This window comes from Dermochelys coriacea, chromosome 2, assembly GCF_009764565.3.
Source record: "Dermochelys coriacea isolate rDerCor1 chromosome 2, rDerCor1.pri.v4, whole genome shotgun sequence".
NCBI classification, from domain to species: domain Eukaryota; kingdom Metazoa; phylum Chordata; order Testudines; family Dermochelyidae; genus Dermochelys; species Dermochelys coriacea.
In genome coordinates this window covers 5,562,405-5,586,171 of record NC_050069.1, presented here as the reverse complement: position 1 = coordinate 5,586,171, position 23,767 = coordinate 5,562,405, and the positions used below count along the sequence as shown (strand labels likewise).

Sequence of the window (23,767 nt, the reverse complement as noted above, 5' to 3'; positions counted from 1 at the left end):
AATGTTGAAAGCTCCCAGCTAATAATGTCTGATGTGGTCAGGAAGGAAAAGGCCATTGATACAGTGCAGAAAAGGACCTAAGGGTCACAGTGGACAAGAAGCTGGATATGAGTCAGCAGTGTGCCCTTGTTGCCAAGAAGGCTAATGGCATTTTGGGCTGTATAAGTAGGAGCATTGCCAGCAGATCAAGGGACATGATCATTCCCCTCTATTTGGCATTGGTGAGGCCTCATCTGGAGTACTGTGTCCAGTTTTGGGCCCCACACTAAAAGAAGGATGTGAAAAAATTGGAAAGAGTCCAGTGGAGGGCAAGAAAAATTATTAGGCGGCTGGAGCACATGACTTATGAGGAGAGGCTGAAGGAACTGGGATTATTTAGTCTGCAGAAGAGAAGAATGAGGGGGGATTTGATAGCTGCTTTCAACTGCCTGAAAGGGGGTTTCAAAGAGTATGGATCTAGACTGTTCTCAGTGGTAGCAGATGACAGAACAAGGAACAATGGTCTCAAGTTGCAGTGAGGGAGGTTTAGGTTGGATATTAGGAAAAACTTTTTCACTAAGAGGGTGGTGAAACACTGGAATGCGTTACATAGGGAGGTGATGGAATCTCCTTCCTTTGAGGTTTTTAAGGTCAGGCTTGACAAAGCCCTGGCTGGGATGATTTAGTTGGGGATTGGTCCTGCTTTGAGCTGGGGGTTGGACTAGATACCTCCTGAGGTCCCTTCCAACCCTGATATTCTATGATTCATTGCGCATCATTTCCCTCCCCACTCCCACCCCCCAGCCTCTCCGCACACCACAGACAGAACAGAGACAAATACTCGTAGTAAGTAAAACCTAGGATTAATACTCAGAAGAGGAATGGGCTAGTGGTTAAGGCAATGGATTGCGATTCTCAAGAGAGCTGGGTTCAAACTCTTGCTCTGTGACTGACTTCCTGTGTGATCTTGGGGAAGTCACTCTGCTCTCATTTCTCCATATGTAAAAAGAGGATAATTCTTCCTTGCCGTGTGTGTTTAGACTATAAGCTCTTTGGGACAGGGACCATCTCTTCTTAAATGTGCGTGCAGTAACAAGCACAACGGAGTCCCGATTTCAGTTGGAACCTATCAGCTTGGGGTAATATAAATAAATTATTCACAATTGACTTTCCCTCAGCACCACCACTGGGTTCAGAGTTCCCTGCTCCCTTATGGTCTTCAGCGTATTCTGCAGATCAAGACAGGGGAAATGAATTGGATTTTTTCCCAAGAGTTACACAATTTCAGCTAAACTGATTAAGCAAGTAACCGACATACTCCGTGAAATATGTCAAATTTCTAAAATCTGATTAAGTCTAAAGGGAGCTGGGGTCTGTGTAAATCAACACGAGTGGCTGAGAGTTGACTCGTTACCCAATCTTCTCTTAAAATAAGAGCACGCTGGGATAGAGAAAATCATTTTGACTCCCCTGCAAACACCAGCTCTATCATTCCCAGCAAGAGGCATTGGAGAAGTCACTGACCCTAAAATGAGGGAAGTGAAAATTTGCCAAGTTCACATTAACTCCTTCCTTTCAGATCACGATACAACCTCAATATGTAGCAATGTATAGAAAATACAAACTTATTGGACTTCAGACGCGTATTGCTTATCTTAGTGTTTTCTATAAAGCCTATCACTGTATTTACTAAGTACGTGTAATCAATCAACAGTCCCCTTCAATATTTACTCCTCGCTGCTCTCAAGAAAAGGATTAAGGGCTTGATCAAATGTCCACTGAAATCAAGTGGATACTAAAGTGGATGCTGGATCGGGTCCCAAGCTGGATGTAAAGATTACATTGAAAACTGATGTCTTAGCCCTGCATTCCTAGGTAAAGGAGAAGTGATAATTTAGTAGCCAGGCCCCTGCTTTGCTCAGAGTAATGCCACAGTGAGTGGTGTGAGTTTCTTATCATAGGGAGGGAAAAAATCAATTCAGTACAATCACAGTTTGTATAAAAATTGCAGAGCAGCGAAGTTCCAACATTTCCCTGGTAAATCTGAGGCCACAAACAATATGAAAAATCTCCCAGTGCAGAAAACATAGGAAAGGAAATAATATACAGAGATTATGGAAAGCTTAAGTCTCATCAGAAGCCTGGGTAAGTGAAACCCAGGTTACAAACCAGAATATTGTCAAAGGGTAAGTTTCTTTCAACGTTCCACTAGGAACCAACACTTAGGTTTTGTCTACACTAGAGTCCTCCCCACCCACTCAAGTCTCCCATCATTGTTACCACTGGTGCGAGCTCTAGTAGCTAGTAGCATTTTTACCACCGTTTTATCCAGCGCTGCTCTGAGTGGTGGTTAAATCAGTGTCCGATCTACGCCAGCATTTCCCTGCATACCACTGGGAGAAATCTCTAAGGAAAGTCAGGAGGGTCTGAGCTCAGGTGGCTAGCCCAAGCCACTGCCAGTGCCAGTGCCATAATGACACACTGCTATTTTTAGCGAGCTAGCTCACCTTGAGCTAGCGTGAGTCTGTCTACCCGGGCTGGGCGGTGCACTCCCAGCAGCAGTGTAGACACATCTTTGGCAAACAGATGCTCCATGAGTTTAGCGTGTTTGCACATATGGCCTCTCCCGTCCACTTGCGCAATGGTCTATTCCCCACCCCTCTACATGCCGAACCATTCATTTCTCACCTGGGAGCGCTCGCTTGCCCTGAAGCTGGAGTTTTGGTTGGGATGGATTCAGTCTCCACCTGAAAGAGATTTTATTACCTTGGGATCCATGCAATGCACATTCTTTGAGCTTGAAAAGGAGACCATTAGCTACAATGTTCCCCGCACCAGAGATGACACTCAGCTAAAGCCTGGGGCACAGAACCCAATATATTCCCCGCACCCTGTAGACAAGTTTACCCATTTCAACTCTCAGGCAGGCCAACATTTTCAGTCAAAGGGACCTAAAAAGTCCACATTTAGGTGCCTACATAAATGATCTGATTTTCAAAAGCCCCACCTGCAGTGTGTAGGAGTTTCTGCCTGGAATGTAGATTGTTTTGGCAAATACAGTCTTTGGAAGTGTGCTGGATGTTTTCCAGAAGAAATACATGGGGCCCTGCCCCAAAGAACTTACAATGCAATGTCAGAGGTGATGCAATGAGTCGGAGGGACAGACTATCAAGAATGGAATGAGCTACATTCCAAGGCTACAGAAATACGATAACGTAGCAACCGAGTTATGGTCAATGTACATCTTCAGACGTTCCATTAAGGGTAAGCAAACCCTTCTTGTAGGCAACAGAGATGAAGCGAGCTTCTAGGAGGGATCTGGATGAGAGCAGGGCGGTGGCCTGGGGAACAGAGATTGGGAGACTGAGCCGTGATTTTGGTGAGAGCTTGGAAACAGATTATGAAAAGGGATTGACACGGTCAATGCGGGAGCTAGGGAGGACAGAGGTAGAGGTGGAGGAAGATGCAAAAGAAGACAGATAGATACATAAACCAGGGCATGGCAGCCTAGAGTCTCGAATACAAAAACTGATGATGCTCAGCTTGAATGTGGCCCTAAATGTTTATCCCCTGGGGGAAAAGGAAGCTTTGTTGTATTTTCACATTCAACGTATCAGTGAGAGAAACTGGTCTTTCGTTTGTCTCAAGCCGATTTCTGGACAATGTGCCATAGCAAAACAAATACCTCGGCACTGTCATGCAAGCACTCCCGTTGACACACCACCTGCCAAGGGTGAAGTCTTTAATTACAAAATTCAACTCATCCACGTTTTTCTTTTAAGACTTGAACAGGCTGCCAAACTCACAGACGTTTCTAAACATGGTTTTGCTTAGAAACAGCTCTGCTCATTGGCCATATTTTTAATTTCTGCTATTCGTTAAGGATACCTGTAGGCAAACAAGATTGGTCATTCCCTACAAACACATCGACTCTTTAATTCACACTCCTCGGTCTGTAATATCACAATCAGAGGGTGGTAAACTCAGGAGGAATGAACAGCTGAGATCTCTGCTCTTTGGAGCAGGGACCGTCGTTTATTCCTGTGTTTGTACAGCACCTAACACCATGGTGTCCTGATCCAGGACTGGGTCCTAGGAATTACTGTCATACAAATATTTGCACAGATATGCATCTGTCAATGTTCCTTCCCCACTCTGAACTCTAGGGTACAGATGTGGAGACCTGCATGAAAGACCCCCTAAGCTTATTCTTACCAGCTTAGGTTAAAACTTCCCCAAGGTACAAACTTTTACCTTTTGTCCTTGAACCTTTATGCTGCCACCACCAAAGTGTCTAACAAAAATAACAGGGGAAGTGCCCACTTGGAAACGTCTCCCCCCCCAGAATATCCCCCCAAGCACTACACCCCCTTTCCTGGGGAAGGCTTGATAAAAATCCTCACCAATTTGCATAGGTGAACACAGCCCCAAACCCTTGGATCTTAAGAACAAGGAAAAAGCAATCAGGTTCTTAAAAGAAAAATTTTAATTGAAAAAAAAGTAAAAGAATCACCTCTGTAAAATCAGGATGGTAAATACCTTATAGGGTAATCAGATTCAAAACACAGAGAATCCCTCTAGGCAAAACCTTAAGTTACAAAAAGACACAAACAGGAATATACATTCCATTCAGCACAGCTTATTTTACCAGCCATTAAACAAAAGGAAATCTACCACATTTCTAGCTAGATTACTTACTAACTTAACAGAGTTTCTGAGACTGCGTTCCTGATCTGTTCCCGGCAAAAGCATCACACAGACAAACAGACCCTTTGTCTCCCCCCCCCCCCCATTTGAAAGTATCTTGTCTCCTCATTGGTCATTTTGGTCAAGTGCCAGCGAGGTTATCTTTAGCTTCTTAACCCTTTACAGGTGAAAGGGTTTTTTCCTCTGGCCAGGAGGGATTTAAAGGTGGTAAGCTTTCCCTTTATATTTATGACAGCATCGATACAATAACTTTATTGGTGAATGTTCATAAGGGGAAAATGAACTACCATGCTTCAGAGACTGTAGCCCAGCTCCTGGTGTGAACAGTGAGTCAAATACATTGACTGAGGAGAGATCTTAGACATTTTGACGTACCATGGCAATCCTGCAAACCTGGGGTTGCACTGAGGAAGGGAAGGAAAAGCAACACCAGAAAGCTGGCAGTGCCACATGTCTCTGAAGCAACGGGCTGCACCTCTGAGGCCCTGCTGTGGGAAACACCACCATTACGAACCAGACTCCAGTCTTCTCCACACAAAGCCCTACTGACATCAACAGGACTCTGCACGGGCACAAGGCTCTCCCAGCACTGATCCAATTGCAGGATCAGAGCTGTAGATTGTCAGCTCCTCAGGGCAGGGGCCCCGTCCACCGTGTACTCTGTACAAGGTTGAGCGTGCCGACGACAAGCAGCAACTAATGCAATTATGAGTGTAGCTACTAACACTATCCGTATCCATCTTCATACCGCTAGGGGGAGAAAAATGGGGGGGAAGGCAAAGGCTGGGTGACTTAGCAAGTGGCACTGTATAGATCAAATCATCATAACATTGCATTGGCCTAGTACAGATACTCCCCAGCTTACGCAATTGTTCCGTTCCGGAACACCTTGCGCAACTCAAGTTTTGCATAAGTCAGAAACGTATACCCAACCATTACGCAAAAAAACCCCAAAAACAAACCAAAAAAAAGCTCCTATTTCTAGCTTACGGAGCTTTTTCCGTAAGTACGAATTTGCGCAAGTCAGGTCTTGTGTAACACAAGGATCATCTGTATTCTCCTGCTTAAAAATAGCGACCAAGGTCTAGGCTGCAGTAGAAGATTAGGTTGGTTTAACTACATTGGTCAGGGGTGTGAAAAATCCACCCCCCGAACAGCACTGTTAAGCCGATCTAAGTCCCCATGTAGACAGAATTCTTCCACCAACCTAGCTACGGCCTCCCGGGGAGGTGGCTTACCTAGGCTGGTGGGAGAACCCCTCCCATCAGCATAGGCAGCATCTACGTTGCAATGCTGCAGCAGCTGAACTGTGCCTCTGTAGCATGTTAAGGGTAGACAAGCCCCAAGTGATCACACTTTCAGATTAACACACTGTGTCCACTGGACACAGAGACTCAGGAAACCTTTATCCGATTGGCTTCGGAACCACACCGAACCAGATGCAGCTCCGTTTATTTTACCATGCACAGTTCATCCTCTTGCAAGCATAGGGCAAATTTACAACACGCGAGTTACCTCAGTTTGGAATGTGGCTAGGGTGTTGGAGGGCACTCTAATGCAGCAGGAAAAGTTTCATGGCACAAGTGGTCAGGATCCTCGGTTTAGCTATTAGTTTCAAGATGGCATGTCCAGCAGCACAGCTCTTCTTATCACCACACGCTCTGTGGCGCAGTGCAAACTGTCAGGCATATCACGGACGACTGCCCAATCTATGTTCATCCTGGAAGTGTCGCAGCCGTTCAAATGGCTCCCCCGCCCCCGCTCTGGACTGGATCAGAGACCTTAAGATCCAACTGCAGTCATGTTGTTTTCACCGTTCCACTACTGCCATACAAAAGAAGAGGATCACTACCACTGTTCCCTCTAAGCTGTGCGCGTGTACACAGATCCTAAACCCTGCGCATAAGGCGAAACACCGCATGCACAAAAATTTGCACAGAAGAAATGTTTTGCACACACGGCCTGTCAAAAATTAGAGGGAACGCTGATCACTACGCTGGGGCAATGGGGCAGTACTAGCAGAAGGTAGAGTGTGTTAGTGATGGGATTATAGCATTCAGGCCTTCCTGAGACAGAATTGTAGGTTTTGTTTGCCCATTTGACTTTTGATATCCTTACATCCTTACTAACATGTCTGAACAAAGACTGGGTGTTCCATCTGCCCACAGCCAGATAGGGTTTATAGCATATGAGGAAAGATAAGGAATAGAACTAACGTGTTGCTGGATATGGTTGCAGTTTGATATCTGAATGTACAATTCCTCTCTCAAGACAAGGTCAAGCAACCAGCTGGGAGGCGCAAGAGGGATGGGGGAGAGGTATCAGAAATACTAAAAGCCAAAGAAAAGATGGCCTTGGCCAGTACGCAACCTCACTCCCTACCCCTCGCCTGGGATACAGAAGAGGTGGGACCGAAGCCCCCAGACTCAACACTCCAAACCAGAATATGACCATAAATTGTCAGGGATAGGACCAGGGGCATGCACGACAGGTATAATTAGGCCTGATAAGAAGGAGGAGGTGGGAAAAAGGGGGACTGGAAAAAGCTATACTGGTGTACAGAGCTATAGCTCTGCTTGCTTGATTAACCCCAATAGACATCCCATTGCCTCCCCTTTGGACTCTGGCCTTCTGCTTTCTGACTGCATGACAAGAACCAAGAGACGGCGAGGGGAAGCCCTCCCAGAGTGCTCTCCTCTCTAGCGCCCAATATCACTTCCTATATTTTCCATGCAGGTCTCCCTCCAAGCACAGACCAGACTCAGCCTAACCTGCCAAGCATCTATGATCTGCCAAGATCCCAACACGGGTGATACAATTCCATACACTTCATTAACATACTCATTCCACTGTGTATTGTGGACTTACTATATATTTATATCAATGTACACACACCACGTCCTCCAGCGGCTCCCAGTTTTGCATTGGGAACGTCACTCTTCTCCCCTGAATCTCATACTGCCGGTTTCCTTAGAGCAGCACTGAGAATCAGAGAAATGTAGGGCAGGAAGAGATGTCAAGAGGAGTGGGGTTCCCAAGTCTTTGAGGCATACCTGTCTGTGCTTGGCCTTCTCCTCCTCTGGAACTTTAGACTTTTCTTCCAGTTTTTGGCTGGAGGCTTCATTCTCAGCAGCTTCTTCTTGCTTTAGAGAGCTTCTTAGCAAAAAGAGACAGACAGAATGACGGGAAAGCAGGTTTTACCAGCAGGCCATTTTGCATTTGAATAAATGAAGAAGAGAAATTGAAAGAGACCCATTTTTATTCTCCCAGGCAACTCCCCAACTATCCGTCATCTTTTCTGCTGATCCACCAGATTAAAGGTTAGGATCCTCCAGAGCTGTGCTAGCATCCACCTCCCATCGCTAACCTGCAGATTCATTAGTAGAATAACCTCGCCTATAAGCCAAACAAAGAGACATTTTCTGAATCTGACAGCACTTGATAAGCTGAGCTGATCACTCCTTGACGCAAACAATGAGAGGGAAAAAGCTGGCGTCATCCCCAATGCTAGAGGGCTCAAATCCAGCACAGATCACAAATAGAAATGAAGTAGTTTCCATCCTAGCCCCTTGTGGAAAAGTAATTCACACCTCGGAATCCACCGTAAAATTCAGCACAACTTGTAGCCTTCTGCTCAAGAGAAAGCAAGGAAAGAACTGCAGGGTTGGAGAAATGCTAGAGGTTCCAGTGGTTCTCAAGCTTCATTGCACTGCAACCCCCTTCTGACAACAAAACTTACTATATGACCACAAAAGGGAGGACCGAAGCCTGAGCCCACCTGCTCCGGGCAGGGGAGAGGGCAAAGCCAAAGCTCAAGCCCCAAAGCCGAAGTCATTGAGCGTCAGCTTCAGCCCGGGCCGCAGCAAGTCTAACACCAGACCTGGTGACCCCAATAAAATGGGATTGCAACCCACTTTGGGGTCTCGACCCACAGTTTGAGAACTGCTGGGTTAGACCTTGGACATTGGAACTGCAGCGGGTGGAGAGGATATGACAAGGGCAAGAACTGATGAGCACTGAGGCAGCTTCAGAGCAAATCTAGCATTCTATTGGTCTAAGTGCTCCATCTCCCACCCTCAGAGGAGGTCAGGACAAGTTAATTAAAAGAAAAAAGTTACCTGCTTATGACGTTTTCTTGCAACGGCTTCTCCTTGGATCTCGGATGTCTTGTCTTCTCTTTTAATGCAGGGGGCTAACATGTTGGAACAAAAGAGCATGAAAACAACTTGGTACAACACCCAGTTTAGAAGGGCAAAATGTATCTAGAGCTAAACATTGCCCCTGTCCCACAAGGAGATGCTGTGAAGAGGCAGAACAGAATGGTATTATTCTCCATCCAGACTACACAAGGTGTTCCAGCTCCTTAGCTCATCAAAGAGAAGGTTAAGGGGTGACATGTTCACAGTCTATAAGGATCTACATGGCGAACAGAAATGTGGTAACAGAAGGCTCTTCAATCTGGCAGACAAAGGGAAAACAAGATCCAACATCCAGAAGTTGAAGCTAGACAAATTCATACTAGAAATAAAGCACACATTTTAAAGTAATTAACCACTGGAACAACTTACCAAAGACTGTGGTGGATTCTCCATCACTGGCAATTTTTTAATCAAGATTCACTGTACTTCTAAAAGATCTGCTCACATTCAAACAGGAATTAATTTGCGTAAGTCCTACAGCCTGTGCTTACAGGAGGTCAGACTAGCTGATCACAATGCTCCCTTCTGCCCTTAGAATTTATGAATTTGCACCAGGAGGCCACAACAGGCTAAACTGAGGGAAAGGCTCGCGTGCTGAGGATCTCAAAGCCCTCTACAGAAAGCAATGCAATGCCTCAGCTCCACTGGGTTTAAGGTTTATCCACATTTTACAGAGTGGGAAACTGACCTGCCAATAAGTTAGGGCCCATTTTTCAGAAGTGTTGTGCATCCAAAACTCTCACTGAAGTCAACGGAAGCTGATATCAAACTCCCCTTAACCCTCACATAGTCACACTGCTGGGGTCAGAGTCAGATCCTATCTCCAAGTTTCCGTGCTCTAACCAATAAGCCGCACTCCCTCCGATAGCTGGGAGGGTGAGTTTTTGGAGTCCATCGTTTAATGCTCCCTACCCCGTTCTAAGCCGGAAAAAAACAAACAGAACTAAGGTAACTATGTGGACTCCCCACCCACACAGTGCCCCTGTGATGCACGGCAGTGCTGTTACCTCCATATTGCAGATGTGGAACTGTGGCACAAAGAGACTAAGTGACTTGCTTAAGTCTAACGGCTACAAATCTAGTTTGGGAGAAATCACCTCTCTTATAAAGATGAGTAAACAAAGAGCAGAAGGCGCAGCACAGCTGAGAAGCTGTAAGCGGTCACGATCTCGGGCTGCCCATATCTCTCATAAAAACAAAACACGCATCAGTTCTTGCTTGAAAGGCCAGTTCCCTCCTACCTGGTCCTTTCGCTGAGCTTCCTCCCACTGGCTGTTCAGAGCTTCTGCTCTCGGTTTCTTCTCTTGTTCTTGTCCCTTCTGCTCAGAGACGTTCTTCCTTTTCCTTAGAAAAGGAAGAAAAATCCTCCATGTGATGGGGAAGGGACAAATCAGAGTAGCCAATTAGGTTTCTTGTAGTTAAGGCGACCAGCTAGCTTCCTAACAAAGTCAATACGCACCTTTACCCCACGTTATTCTCCTTCCTAAGCTGTAGCAAGTTAGATACCCTCCTAGAAAATGAAATGAACCTATTTATTGCAATCAATGTGGATGGCTGCTAAACTCACCTGGGGCTATTTTCTACAGTACACTGAAGATGACAATTGTTAGGAATATCAAGGTCAACCTCACAGCATTACGTGTAATAGTAAAAACTGAAATAAAATCACAATGTTCTTTTCCAAGCTATGCTAAGCTACAGGCTCATTGCGTTTACACAGGCTACTTTCAGGAGTCCAGCCCTAGAGTGCATTTCCTCCTTCTCCTCCCGTTGACGTCACGGTGCCTTTGGATCAGGCCCCACTCCTGGTAAATGCAGAAGCATTTCAAAGAGAGGGTAGTACCTCGGAGGTCACAACCCTTGAAGGAATTTATTTCAACAGTTCTGGCATGAATTCTATCTTCTTGGAAAGCAGAAGTGAAACTCAGACATGCCAGCCAGGCCAACACAGCTGGAATGCAAGAAAACAGTAAATAACTGGAGCTTCTCTGAGCCATTTTAGCAACACGCCTTGGGTAAAAGTTTGTTATCCATCTTGGATGGCTCCATTACCATAGTAGCTGAATCCCTCACAGTCTTTAATCCTCACAAAACCCCTGGGATTCTGGAGGGAATATTATCCCTGAAGCACCTGGCATTGGCCACTGTCAGAAGACATGATACTGGGCTGGAGGGACCATTGGTTTGATCCAGTATGGCCATTCTTATGTTCTATTTTAACAGATGGGTTACTGAGACACATACCCACTAAAAATTGCAGGCTAGCCAAAGCGGCATGGGTGGTGGGACAAGCTAGTATCTGAGTACATACCTAGGATCTCGGATGGCATTATAGTTGAGGCGGCTAGTCCCGCCCGCCACCCACGCCACACTGCTATTTTTAGCACACTGGCTCGATCAAAGCTAGCACACGTACATCTAGCTGAGCTGGAAATTTTAGCTGCAGCTGCAATGTAGACATACCCTAAGTGACTTTCCCAAGGTCACACAAAGAGTCTGTGTCATGGCAGGAAATGGAACCTTCTGAATCCCAGGCTGGTCCTGGAACCACCGGACCATCTTTCCATGCTGGTGACCCTCTCAACCTTCTATACTATTTGTTGCTGGAAGACCCTTACAAACTATATATTGTTGATAACAGTAGAGGCACTTTACTGGCTGGTAAAATGTTATCCATATTACCTTATCCATATTACCTATATGAAGTACAGGGTTTCTCTCATGCTAGTAGAACCTTTCAAATGGCAAGCAAATGCTTTTTCCAGGCAACACCTGTATTTGAGGAACAGTGCGTGATCACAGCATTAAGGACCACCGCACAGATGCACAAAGGGGTAGCGTCAAGGTGGCACATTCAATGTTAATTTTTTGCATTTCCTACTTTTTGAGCATTTACATTCTTAAGCAGAAGGTGACAGTAGCACAAGCTAGGGTATTTTATACTAGTGAAGCTGGAAATCACAGACCTACGATTAATAATATTTAAATAAACATACCACACTATCAAAAAGGTCGAGAGGGCCAATGAGACGTTGGACAGCTGATGTCCGTAGCTCTAACACCATCAATTCAATTCACGCATTTTTCATGAAGTTACGGTATATTATTGCTGTCGCTGGAAACCACCTACCTGTTACTAAAAAGCAAAGGAGTACTTGTGGCACCTTAGAGACTAACAAATTTATTAGAGCATAAGCTTTCGTGAGCTACAGCTCACTTCATCGGATGCATTCAGTGGAAAATACAGTGGGGAGATTTATATACATATACACACACACAGAACATGAAACAATGGGTTTTATCATACATACTGTAAGGACAGTGATCACTTAAGATGAGCTATTACCAGCAGGAAGGTGGGGGGAGAAAGGAGGAAAACCTTTTGTGGTGATAATTAAGGTGGGCCATTTCCAGCAGTTAACAAGAACGTCTGAGGAACAGTGGGGGGTGGGGTGGGGTGGAGAAATAACATGGGGAAATAGTTTTACTTTGTGTAATGACTCATCCACTCCCAGTCTCTATTCAAGCCTAAGTTAATTGTATCCAGTTTGCAAATTAATTCCAATTCAGCAGTCTCTCGTTGGAGTCTGTTTTTGAAGTTTCCATGTTGCAGACGCTGCACGGGGAAGTTCTGCAGCTGGGGGTGTTCTGCACCCACCTCAACCCCAAGGGCGTCCGCTTCGGCCCTTTCCAAGGCAAAGTGGTCAACACCAGCGAGATCAAGATTTACGATGACAATTCCTTGATGTGGGAGATTTTCAAAGATGGTCGCTTGAGCCATTTTATAGATGGGAAAGGAGCCTCGGGAAACTGGATGTCCTTAGTAAACTGTGCCAGGTTTCCAGAGGAGCAGAATTTGACAGCTATTCAGTGCCAAGGCCAAATATTTTATGAAAGCTGCAAAGAAATCTTACCCAACCAGGAGCTGCTGGTGTGGTATGAAGACTGTTATCTGCAGTTCCTGGGCATCCCGATCAGTTTGAAAGGGGCGACAGAAGGAAAGGGACCCCAGCAACAACCCAAAGAATCTGGCGAGAGTTACAAATACGAGAGATGTGGAAAGGTATTTGCCTACAAACTATCTAAACTACTACATGCCACAAGGGGCCACAACAATGGTTCCCATAGCCCACCCAATAATATCGTTAATCTATCCAACTATACTCTTAGCCCAGCAGAAGAATCTGTCCTCTCTCGGGGCCTCTCCTTTTGCCCCTCCACCCCCACAAACATGATACAGTTCTGTGGTGACCTAGAATCCTATTTTCGATGTCTCCGACTCAAGGAATATTTCCAACACACCTCTGAGCAACATACTAACACACAGAGACCTTCCTACCAACACTACAAAATGAAGGATTCTGGATGGACTCCTCCTGAAGGTCGAAACAGACTGAACTTCTACATAGAGTGCTTCCACCAATGTGCAAGGGCTGAAATTGTGGAAAAGCAGCATCACTTGCCCCATAACCTCAGCCGTGCAGAACACAATGCCATCCACAGCCTCAGAAACAACTCTGACAACATAATCAAAAAGGCTGACAAAGGAGGTGCTGTCGTCATCATGAATAGGTCGGAATATGAACAAGAGGCTAGTAGGCAGCTCTCCAACATCACTTTCTACAAGCCATTACCTTCTGATTCCACTGAGAGTTACCAAAAGAAACTACACCATTTGCTCAATAAACTCCCTGAAAAAGCACAAGAACAAATCTGCACAGACACACCCCTGGAACCCCGACCTGGGGTATTCTATCTGCTACCCAAGATCCATAAACCTGGAAATCCTGGACGCCCCATCATCTCAGGCATTGGCACCCTGACAGCAGGATTGTCTGGCTATGTAGACTCCCTCCTCAGGCCCTACGCTACCAGCACTCCCAGCTATCTTCGAGACACCACTGACTTCCTGAGGAAAATACAATCCATCGGTGATCTTCCTAAAAACACCATCCTGGCCACTATGGATGTAGAAGCCTCTACACCAACATTCCCCACAAAGATGGGCTACAAGCCGTCAGGAACAGTATCCCCGATACTGTCACGGCTAACCTGGTGGCTGAACTTTGTGACTTTGTCCTCACCCATAACTATTTCACATTTGGGGACAATGTATACCTTCAAATCAGCAGCACTGCGATGGGTACCCGCATGGCCCCACAGTATGCCAACATTTTTATGGCTGACTTAGAACAACATTTCCTCAGCTCTCGTCCCCTAATGCCTCTACTCTACTTGCGCTACATTGATGACATCTTCATCATCTGGACCCATGGAAAAGAAGCCCTTGAGGAATTCCACTAGGATTTCAACAATTTCCATCCCACTATCAACCTCAGTCTGGACCACTCCACACAAGAGATCCATTTCCTGGACACTACAGTGCTAATAAGCGATGGTCACATAAACACCATGTTAGACCAGAAACCTACTGACCGCTATTCCTACCTACATGCCTCTAGCTTTCATCCAGATCACACCACACGATCCATTGTCTACAGCCAAGCTCTACGATACAACCGCATTTGCTCTAACCCTTCAGACAGAGACAAACACCTACAAGATCTCTATCATGCATTCTTACAACTACAATACCCACCTGCTGAAGTGAACAAACAGATTGACAGAGCCAGAAGAGTACCCAGAAGTCACCTACTACAGGACAGGCCCAACAAAGAAAATAACAGAACGCCACTAGCCATCACCTTCAGCCCCCAACTAAAACCTCTCCAACGCATCATCAAGGATCTACAACCTATCCTGAAGGACGACCCATCACTCTCACAGATCTTGGGAGACAGGCCAGTCCTTGCTTACAGACAGCCCCCCAACCTGAAGCAAATACTCACCAGCAACCACACACCACACAACAGAACCACTAACCCAGGAACCTATCCTTGCAACAAAACCGGTTGCCAACTCTGTCCACATATCTATTCAGGGGACACCATCATAGGGCCTAATCACATCAGCCACACTATCAGAGGCTCGTTCGCCTGCGCATCTACCAATGTGATATATGCCATCATGTGCCAGCAATGCCCCTCTGCCATGTACATTGGTCAAACTGGACAGTCTCTACGTAAAAGAATAAATGGACACAAATCAGACGTCAACAATTATAACATTCAAAAACCAGTCGGAGAACACTTCAATCTCTCCGGTCACTCGATTACAGACCTGAGAGTGGCTATCCTTCAACAAAAAAACCTTCAAAAACAGACTCCAAGGAGAGGCTGCTGAATTGGAATTAATTTGCAAACTGGATACAATTAACTTAGGCTTGAATAGAGACTGGGAGTGGATGGATCATTACACAAAGTAAAACTATTTCCCCATGTTATTTCTCTCCTCCCCACCCCACCCCCCCACTGTTCCTCAGACGTTCTTGTTAACTGCTGGAAATGGCCCACCTTGATTATCACCACAAAAGGTTTTCCTCCTTCCCCCCCTCCTTCCTGCTGGTAATAGCTCATCTTAAGTGACCACTCTCCTTACAGTGTGTATGATAAAACCCATTGTTTCATGTTCTGTGTGTGTGTATATAAATCTCCCCACTGTATTTTCCACTGAATGCATCCGATGAAGTGAGCTGTAGCTCACGAAAGCTTATGCTCTAATAAATTTGTTAGTCTCTAAGGTGCCACAAGTACTCCTTTTCTTTTTGCGAATACAGACCAACACGGCTGCTACTCTGAAACCTACCTGTTACTGTCATTCTTAGTCTTCACTGATGAAGATGCTGTCTGGTCAGTTTCACGATGGTTGCCAATGTCCCTCTCCTCTGCCAACTCTTCGTTATCAATCATTGTGCAAATTCACATCTGCAAAGAAAAGAGCTGCACAAACCAAATGTATAAAGCAGAAGCATTGCTGTTAAGAAGAAGAGCTGTCTGGCTGCATACAGGTTGCAAAGACAACGCGCAGGTGAACTTGCATCACTGCATCTTTAAGTCAGGTACCATGCATGGGGCGCAAGCTCAGTATTTAGTTCAACAAGGAACACGGTGAAGCATCGCAAACAAAATGCATTTTTATTCTCAAATACTGGACCAAGCAATAAAAGAAATAAACTCTGTGCACATCTAGAATATCACGCAGCAACACACAGCACGGGTTCCTACAGAACAAAGCCTGCCAGTCAAACAGGACTGTTAATGTTTTTCTTATCAGGCTATAAAATTAGTGGGTACAGAGAACAGATTAGACATGCTACTGGTATTTTAATTATTGATTGTTTTCATTATAGTAGCCCACAGAAGCCTGCCCCAGGTCTGGGGCCTTATTGTGCCAGGCACTGAGTTTGCAATCTACATAGGCAAGACAAAGATAGAGCGGTGGGGGAAACTGAGGCATAGAAAGGTGTAGTGCTGTGCCCAAAGTCACACTGCAGAGCAATGGTGGAGATGGGAATAGAACCCAGATCTTCCAGCTTCATGCTCTATCCACTAGACAATGAAGCCTCCAGTGCTTCACGAAATTCCATTAGACTAGATCGTTCCAATGAGCTTGAATAAAAGCATTGTCCTGTGGAGTGACACACTAGGTTTATAATAAAGACACCTTGGAATTCCATACTACTGGCCATCAGAGGATCTTGAAGCACTTTCTATTGTTAATGAACTGAGCTTCACAACACTGCAGGAAGGGAGGCACCAACAACTACTACCTGCTTTCTAGATAAGGGAATTGAGGCACAAAGAGGTTAACCCCAAATTCTCAAACCTGGCATCTAATCCCGGGGGCCTAACGTTAGACATCTGAGGCCAGCTTTTCATAAGAGCTTTTTTGCATGTTGGGTGCTGAGCACTTTTGCAAATCTGGCTCTTATTCAGGTGACTAGTTGGGAACTCAGCTGATCTGGCCCTTACACATACCTAAGGCCCTTCGTTTTCCATTATTTTACTTAGTTTTCAGTGTTTATTACTACAACAACAAAAACCAGGTGAAAATAGGTGGGAAAACAACTATTAATAATTTGTCTGGATAAATATTGGGGTTTATTCTGGTAGATGGAAGGACGGGGGGGAGGGAAGTATTTAATAGAATTCCTTTCATCAAAGCATTAATGTGGTTTGCTGCAGAACTAAAACAGAACTCAAAACACAATGCCACCTCTGAGTTAAAGAAAACAATACATCTGTAATCCCTAAATAAAACTTTGCATTTGAATAAACAGTTTACTGTCGTAGACTTAGAACTATTAGCCTATAAATATTTACATTTAATAATTGGGCCACACCATTTGCAGAGCATACACTTAATTTCACCCTTTTCTCCTGTTTTTTAAAACTTTCAAACACTTCCTTGTGTTCTGAAACATATTCTGACACCGATTTTTGTTTTCTTTCCATTTTAGTGTGTCAGATCTTTAAACTGTTATCTGCTAATAGCTTGGAATGTGTTTGTGGTGGGCGTGAGATTCATCAGTATGTTCCGATGAACACACACTTCAGAGCTTGCGTGCCTGTTTGTTTATTCTGTGTATCTTCCACTAATACATAGCCTTACTTCAACAGGCAATTTTGCATCTACACAGGCTAATGTATTGTATTTTCCTAATAAAACAAGTTATTTTTTGTATATTCAAATGACACAAAAGTAGGGTGAAAATCAGAAAAAAAACGAGTAATACTTTTTGTAAAACTCAGGATTTTTTTTTTTTTTTTTTTTGGTAAAACTCAGTTTAAACTGAAAACGAAGGGTCTTACACATACCCTGCCTTCAGCTCACAGCTCTTAGTGACATCTGAGCACCTCCAGCTTCCATTGAAAATCAGGCCTTCAAGGCCACATCCTCAAAGGTATTTATTCCCTTCTGTAACTCACATTGAAATCAAGGGGTAAATAATTCTGAGGCTCCTGGCCTTAGACTCTAAAGTAAAGTACTAAAAAATGGAGGCAACTAAAATTATAGGCTCCTTTGAAAGTGTGCTCAAATTCACAAAGGAAATGTATGCAGAACTGGGAATAAAATCTAGATTCCCCTCCTCCCCCAACTTCTAGTTCTGCCCCTTAACAAAATCACCTTTCACACCTAAGCAGGAATGTAGCAGGTTGCGGGGAGGGGCACAGTGGGCATTCAGCATTGATTATGCTTTTATTGTATTACTAACCCCGGGTGCAGAATTAGCAGCAAGTTCATTACAGCACTTTATCAATTACTGGACAACCAGGAAGTGAGCGAACACCAGACGGGGCAGAAAAATAAAACAAAGCACTCTGAGAAAACAGATTCCTCTAGAGGGAAAGAGAGAGTTTGACAAACTCCATCTGCCCATGAAAGCCCTAAGAACTTTAGGCAGAACAGGACTGGAAAAAATCAAGTCCATACTGGATGCAAATAATGCAACCAAAATGTGAATGGAATGACATTGGGTCGCTTCCTTTCTCTGAAGAAAGTTAGCCCCTTTCCTACAGAAACTTGACTCTTTCATCTCAAGAAACAAATGGGAGGGAAAATGAGGGGCTTGCAAACTTTTGGAGGAAATAAGACAATTCTTTCTGTTAAAAGCCTCATGCTTTGCAAGCCCTTTCATTGTATGATCTTAAATGCTGTTGGATATTTGCTGGCGGTAGCTCACCTGTTTGGGGTAACACCCGGCTAAATAACATTTGTTAAGAAGAGATTCCCTCATGAATAGCTTCCTTGCTTTCCTCTCTAGGGGAAGTGCCCCCTTGCAGGAGCTTGATTTAAAGCCCCCATTCATCCCTGATTGGAAGATACTCAGCCTATAGAGCATCCTGGGAAATGTAGTCTTAAAATCAAAGTTAAAGCAGCAGAAAGAGGCTGTCGAAGCCTTGGGGGGGATTCTGGGAAAATTCACCTGTATGAAAGGGTCTCAGTTTACCTATATTAGCTTTACTAGGCCTGGGCTAGCTACTGGATGGATTAACTGTTATCATAGGTGGGGAGATTTAAGTGCGGTATTTTGTCAGTGCTACTATATCTGTTTCTTGAACTGTGGTTTTGATTTTTTTATCACATTTGTAATAAGAGAGTATTGTGTTTCTCCATGAAGCTGGTGGTAAGGTGACTTTTTTATGACTAGATAGCCAAGAAATAAATAAGGTCTTAGGAATTTTCTAATGCTGTAGATATTGCCTGGGGGGCTTCACTGGTTTTTCCCAGGAGCTTGGCTCCAGCCTTAGTTAGTTGCTCCTAAAAACTTCCCTGCTTCTCCTGCCCTCATTTATAAGAGTTCTGTTTTTAATGTGCATGACTTAGTTAAAAGCTGGCCTAGAGAGAATTCTCTTGTGCAAAGCTCTGCAGGCCCCTGGTCCCTTCTGCCCAAAGCTGTGATACAAACCTTTCTCCCCAAACTCTTTGAATCCTTCTTAGTTCCCAGTCCCCCTTTTGCTTGTCTGTATCACTCCTACTTCCTTTTCAATAAACCAGTAAGGAGTATACTGGTAGCACATTCTACCCATATTTTGCAGCATGCCTCTACTGTACCTTCCAGCGAGCGAGTTAAAGGGAGCATTTCTATGCACATACTTAACCAGGAGTTATTACTTAATAAACCCTGCTTCTGAATGTCCTTCCAGGTTTCATGCTGTTCCAGGGGGTGGGAGGTGGCCCTTGTTACACACATTCAGTAGAAGGGAGGTGGCTCCCAGAAAGAAGTGAGCATGCAACCTGGAAAGAATGCAAACTAGTATTTCTAGGGAAAGCAACACCAGACAACTCTCTGCTGTAAAAACGGGGAGAGATCTCCAAGGGGGCAAACAGGCTCTCTGCTACACTGCTCCTTGCAAGCGTCTAGTGCTTTGCAAACATGTTTGCATAGCCGACCTTCTCTACCTTAGGCGTCACTTCTAGGAACAGGTTTCAGAGTAGCAGCCGAAAGCTTATGCTCTAATAAATTTGTTAGTCTCTAAGGTGCCACAAGTACTCCTTTTCTTTTTACTTCTAGGAACAGTTAAACAACTGAACCCAGCTACCAACGGGGGCTGTGGGAGGGTGGGAATGTACTTTGAGCCCATTGATCCTTCCTTTATCTGGCAAGCCTGAAAGGGTGAGGTAGTAGTTTCCTCCCACTGGCTTGATGCAGATGGTGTGGCTCTCTGTTTTCATGGACCACCATCCACGCCCTGCAACTGGCTTAATTAGACACAACAAACTAGCCCACCGGCTGGCACCACTCCAGCCGGTCTGCTAAATAACTGGAGATACACAGAAAACCTGGAGCAAAAATGTAGAGTGACCTCAGCTGGCACATTCCATGCCTAACATTACTTCCAATGAAGTTAAAGGCAAGTCTGATGGGAAGCAAAATTGGGCCCAGAGATTGTAACTAGCAGGACTGGGTCAGTGTGTTCCTAGATTTCTTCCTTCAAGGTGAAGCACGTTGTCAGCTCTTGAACATTAACTAAACTCTTAAGAAATAGATTTCAGAGTAGCAGCCGTGTTAGTCTGTATCCGCAAAAAGAAAAGGAGTACTTGTGGCACTGTAGAGACTAACGAATTTATTTGAGCATAAGCTTTCGTGAGCTACAGCTCACTATAGCTCACGAAAGCTTATGCTCAAATAAATTTGTTAGACTCTAAGGTGCCACAAGTCCTCCTTTTCTTTTTAAGAAATAGGGTTGGTTCCTCCTAGACAACTTCCCTGGGGGAACTGTTTGATCCTGGTTGCAGCAGGCTTGCAAAATCTCACCCACAGTGGGAGTGACTGTTCTTGCTGGGGTGAGTATAATCACTGAATCCACTCCCCGCAATGAACAGCAATCACCAGGGTAAAGGGCCGGCAAGGAGGGTTCCTGGGTCTTGGCTAGTAAACTTGCAGGCTTATTCGGCAAGTCAGAGTTATAGCAAGAAGCTGTAAAAACTAGTGTTAGGGGGCATTCCATATGTTTGTTTTGTTTATCCACCCCCAGTTGCGTTTGCCTGGGCTCTCATCTAGATAAACCTAATCCTATCGTCCAGCTGGTGACCCCACCACTGGAGATATTCAAGGCTAGTCAAGACACCCGTGTATTATTAGGAATGACTTGGGGATAATGCATCAAATGAGACTAGATGAGCCACGAAAGATCCCTCCTAACCCAAACTGGATTTAGCCAGCGTAAGTCTCGTCATAACATAACTCTCCGGGCACTATTCTGCCCTTCTGTTATTGCCAGGGCTACTGAAGGAATAGCAAGCAGCAGTGCTCTACTAATCACTAATATCTAGCTTCTTTCATAGACCTCAAACCACTTTACAAAGGAGGTCAGTACTGGGCAAAACAGCTCTTGATATTCCTAGCTAGGGTAAGACCATCTCCGGGTAGCACACTGGCTGGTCACTGATCCACTAGCCAGAACACCAAAGTTGTTTAATGAATCCAGATCTCTCAGTGCAGTTCTGATAGTGTATGAAGCACTAGTGGATGAAATAAAGCAAATGAGAGTGGAGTCTGTCTAGCAGTATCAGTGTTTGACTTAAGTGCTCTGGTTTGTAATGTTGGTGATTGTGATGAATGCTACTCAGACTATCAGTTTTAACAGAGCTTCCCAATTGGCATAAAGTGAATCAGGAGCAGCAGGAGTCTCTGCATTAAAGCACCCAGAATAGCTGGAGTTTCATGCAGGTGTAGACAAGACATTTAGGGATCCTTGTTCCCAGATGTACTCTGCCACGGCTGCAGGTATTGCAGAACATAGTGATACATAAATCCTGCACTTGCTAGTTAGACCCCTTCAATAGATAGGCAGAAAGAGAACTACCACCATCCTCAATACTTAAACCAATTTTGTCCTTTCAGTACAATAGCTCCATTTGGATAGTTTCAATGATAGAGTAAATTTTTGGGTTTTCTTTGTAACACGGGCTATATCAACTCTGCCTGAAAAAAATGGCAGCAGCCCCAGAACAATAGCAGGCTCCTGGAAATGTAAAGGATCTAGGGAAAGCTGGGACTGGACATGTGATGCAAATAATAAATTTAGGTATGAGCTTGCAGCTCACAATCGATTATCTATAAATCTGGTCAAGTGATCAGACAGTTAAACCTGTCCCCAAGGAAGCTGTGGGATCTCTGGACTGTCACAGCAAAGAGCTAGGAACCAATAGTGCTCTAGCTCTGAATGGATCTATGTGAGCCAAGGAAAGTCGCTTTTGAGCCCTTTGTGCCACACCCAACCCTGTCCTAAACCTAGGTTTAAAAAAAGAAAAAGACCAAATAGCAAATAAGCTACTACATCTGAATTAAGATACTGATTAAATGTTAATGCATGGCATCTCAATCTCTAGCCTGTATTATGATTTGATACCCCTCTCCACCTTTCTCCTAAATTCCTTGCTGCTGTTGAGCCAATTTGTGATTGTTAGGAGACCAAATAAGATGCACCCCCTTTTTAAATGGGTTATGGTGACAATGTGCTCTGTACTGTGTGACATGCGATGTATGATCCTGGCCCTAAAGAGCCTGCAACAGAAAAAGATGGCAAGAGGATGTACTGGAAAAGCAGAGGTGGGGATAAGTTAGTGTATAGGCTTTTATTAATAGTACAAAAGTGAATATTTAATACACTAATTTGACCTCATTATTAAATGAGTGCACTCCTATCTAATGTGCACCCTTCAGACTGCATGCTGATGAGGCAGGGCCCCTGTGGAATATTATGTGATCATGTAATTAAAGGCTTAGATTTGTACTGTGGTAGAACCTAGAGTCCCTAACGAAGAGTCAAGAGCCTGTTATGTTAGGTGCACTACTTTATACATATAAAAAAAGGCATTCCCTGTTCCCAAATGTGCTAAAACCATGAACATGAGTCTACAGGTGGAAAGAGAAGAGAACAAGGTAACAATGAAACAACCCTATTTAGTATCATAAGCAGCAGCCTCAGTACTCTCACTGCCTAACAGTTTGAGAGACAAGGTGAGTGAGATAATATCTTTTATTGGACCAGCTGTGCTGCTGTAGCATCATAGCATAGTTTCTTCCTATACTGACAGCAGAGGTTTTTCTATTGATGTAGGATACTAATCCACCTCCCTGAGTGGCGGTAGCTAGATTGATGAAGGAATTCTTCCATCAACCTAGCTACGTCCAACTGGTGAGTGGGGCAGGCGACATAGGAGGTTACATCAGCTTGACTACAGCATTCAAGAGGGAGAATTGTTCCCACCCATATGTGATATAGCTAGGTCCATTTAACTTTTAAGTATAGACCAGCGCTCAAACTGTATGCATTAGGATATAGATGGGGAAGTAGTTAGTGTGGTGCATGCAACCTTAAGTATGGGCATTTCTAGACTCTTGAGTGCTTTTCTACACAATTTCTATTCTCTCTATTGTTAAAGGAAAAGGAGTACTTGTGGCACTAAAATTAGAGACTAACCAATTTATTTGAGCCTAGGCATGCATCGAATGAAGTGAGCTGTAGCCCACGAAAGCTTATGCTCAAATAAATGGTTCGTCTCTAAGGTGCCACAAGTCCTCCTTTTCTTTTTGCGGATACCAGACAACACGGCTGCTACTCTGAACTCTCTACTGTAGTTTTGTAGAGTTGCCTAGCACTTGTTGTTTCGAAGAGAAAAAGCTCTAAACAAGCAGGGACTTCATGATAGACGAGGCCAACAGAGGAGCAGCTCAAGAGGAAACAGGTTTTGCTCCTACTCAGTCCAAGGTGAACTACATTTCCTGGCTGAGAGCAGGTCAACCCTTAAATGGCACATGGGCACTGCTGATCACTGTAGTGCTTTAAGGAAGATGCTCTAAATCAACAGGAAAGAGCTCTCCTTGGTGGTGTAAGGGGCCGCTGCAAGAGGCAGTGGTTGTGCTGGCAGAGAAGCTCTCCTGCTGACCTAGCATGCTCTACACACACACTAGGTTGACATAACTACTTGGCCTAAGGGTGTGGATTCCAACCACCCAGCAACGCAGTTTGTAG

At 44.6% G+C, this 23,767-nt stretch overlaps 1 protein-coding gene across 5 annotated transcripts in view; it reads right to left on the bottom strand.

Annotated features, from left to right (window-relative positions):
• The window catches only part of TOP1MT (DNA topoisomerase I mitochondrial), a 52,312-nt gene extending 33,738 nt beyond the window's left edge, over positions 1-18,574 (bottom strand). For 2 of the 5 annotated variants that reach the window (XM_038393419.2, XM_043507240.1), the window contains exons 1-6: positions 18,469-18,574; positions 15,591-15,709; positions 10,127-10,229; positions 8,805-8,878; positions 7,740-7,842; positions 2,668-2,726 (exon numbers count right to left, since the gene is read on the bottom strand). In XM_038393419.2, the coding sequence (XP_038249347.1) occupies positions 2,668-2,726; positions 7,740-7,842; positions 8,805-8,878; positions 10,127-10,229; positions 15,591-15,694 (443 nt within the window). In that variant the 5' untranslated portion in view covers positions 15,695-15,709; positions 18,469-18,574. Of the gene's footprint in view, positions 1-2,667; positions 2,727-7,739; positions 7,843-8,804; positions 8,879-10,126; positions 10,251-15,590; positions 15,725-18,468 lie in introns of all 5 variants that reach the window. The other 3 variants (XM_043507238.1, XM_043507241.1, XM_043507239.1) reach the window with 3 other exon arrangements.
• Between the last annotated feature and the right edge of the window lie 5,193 nt (positions 18,575-23,767).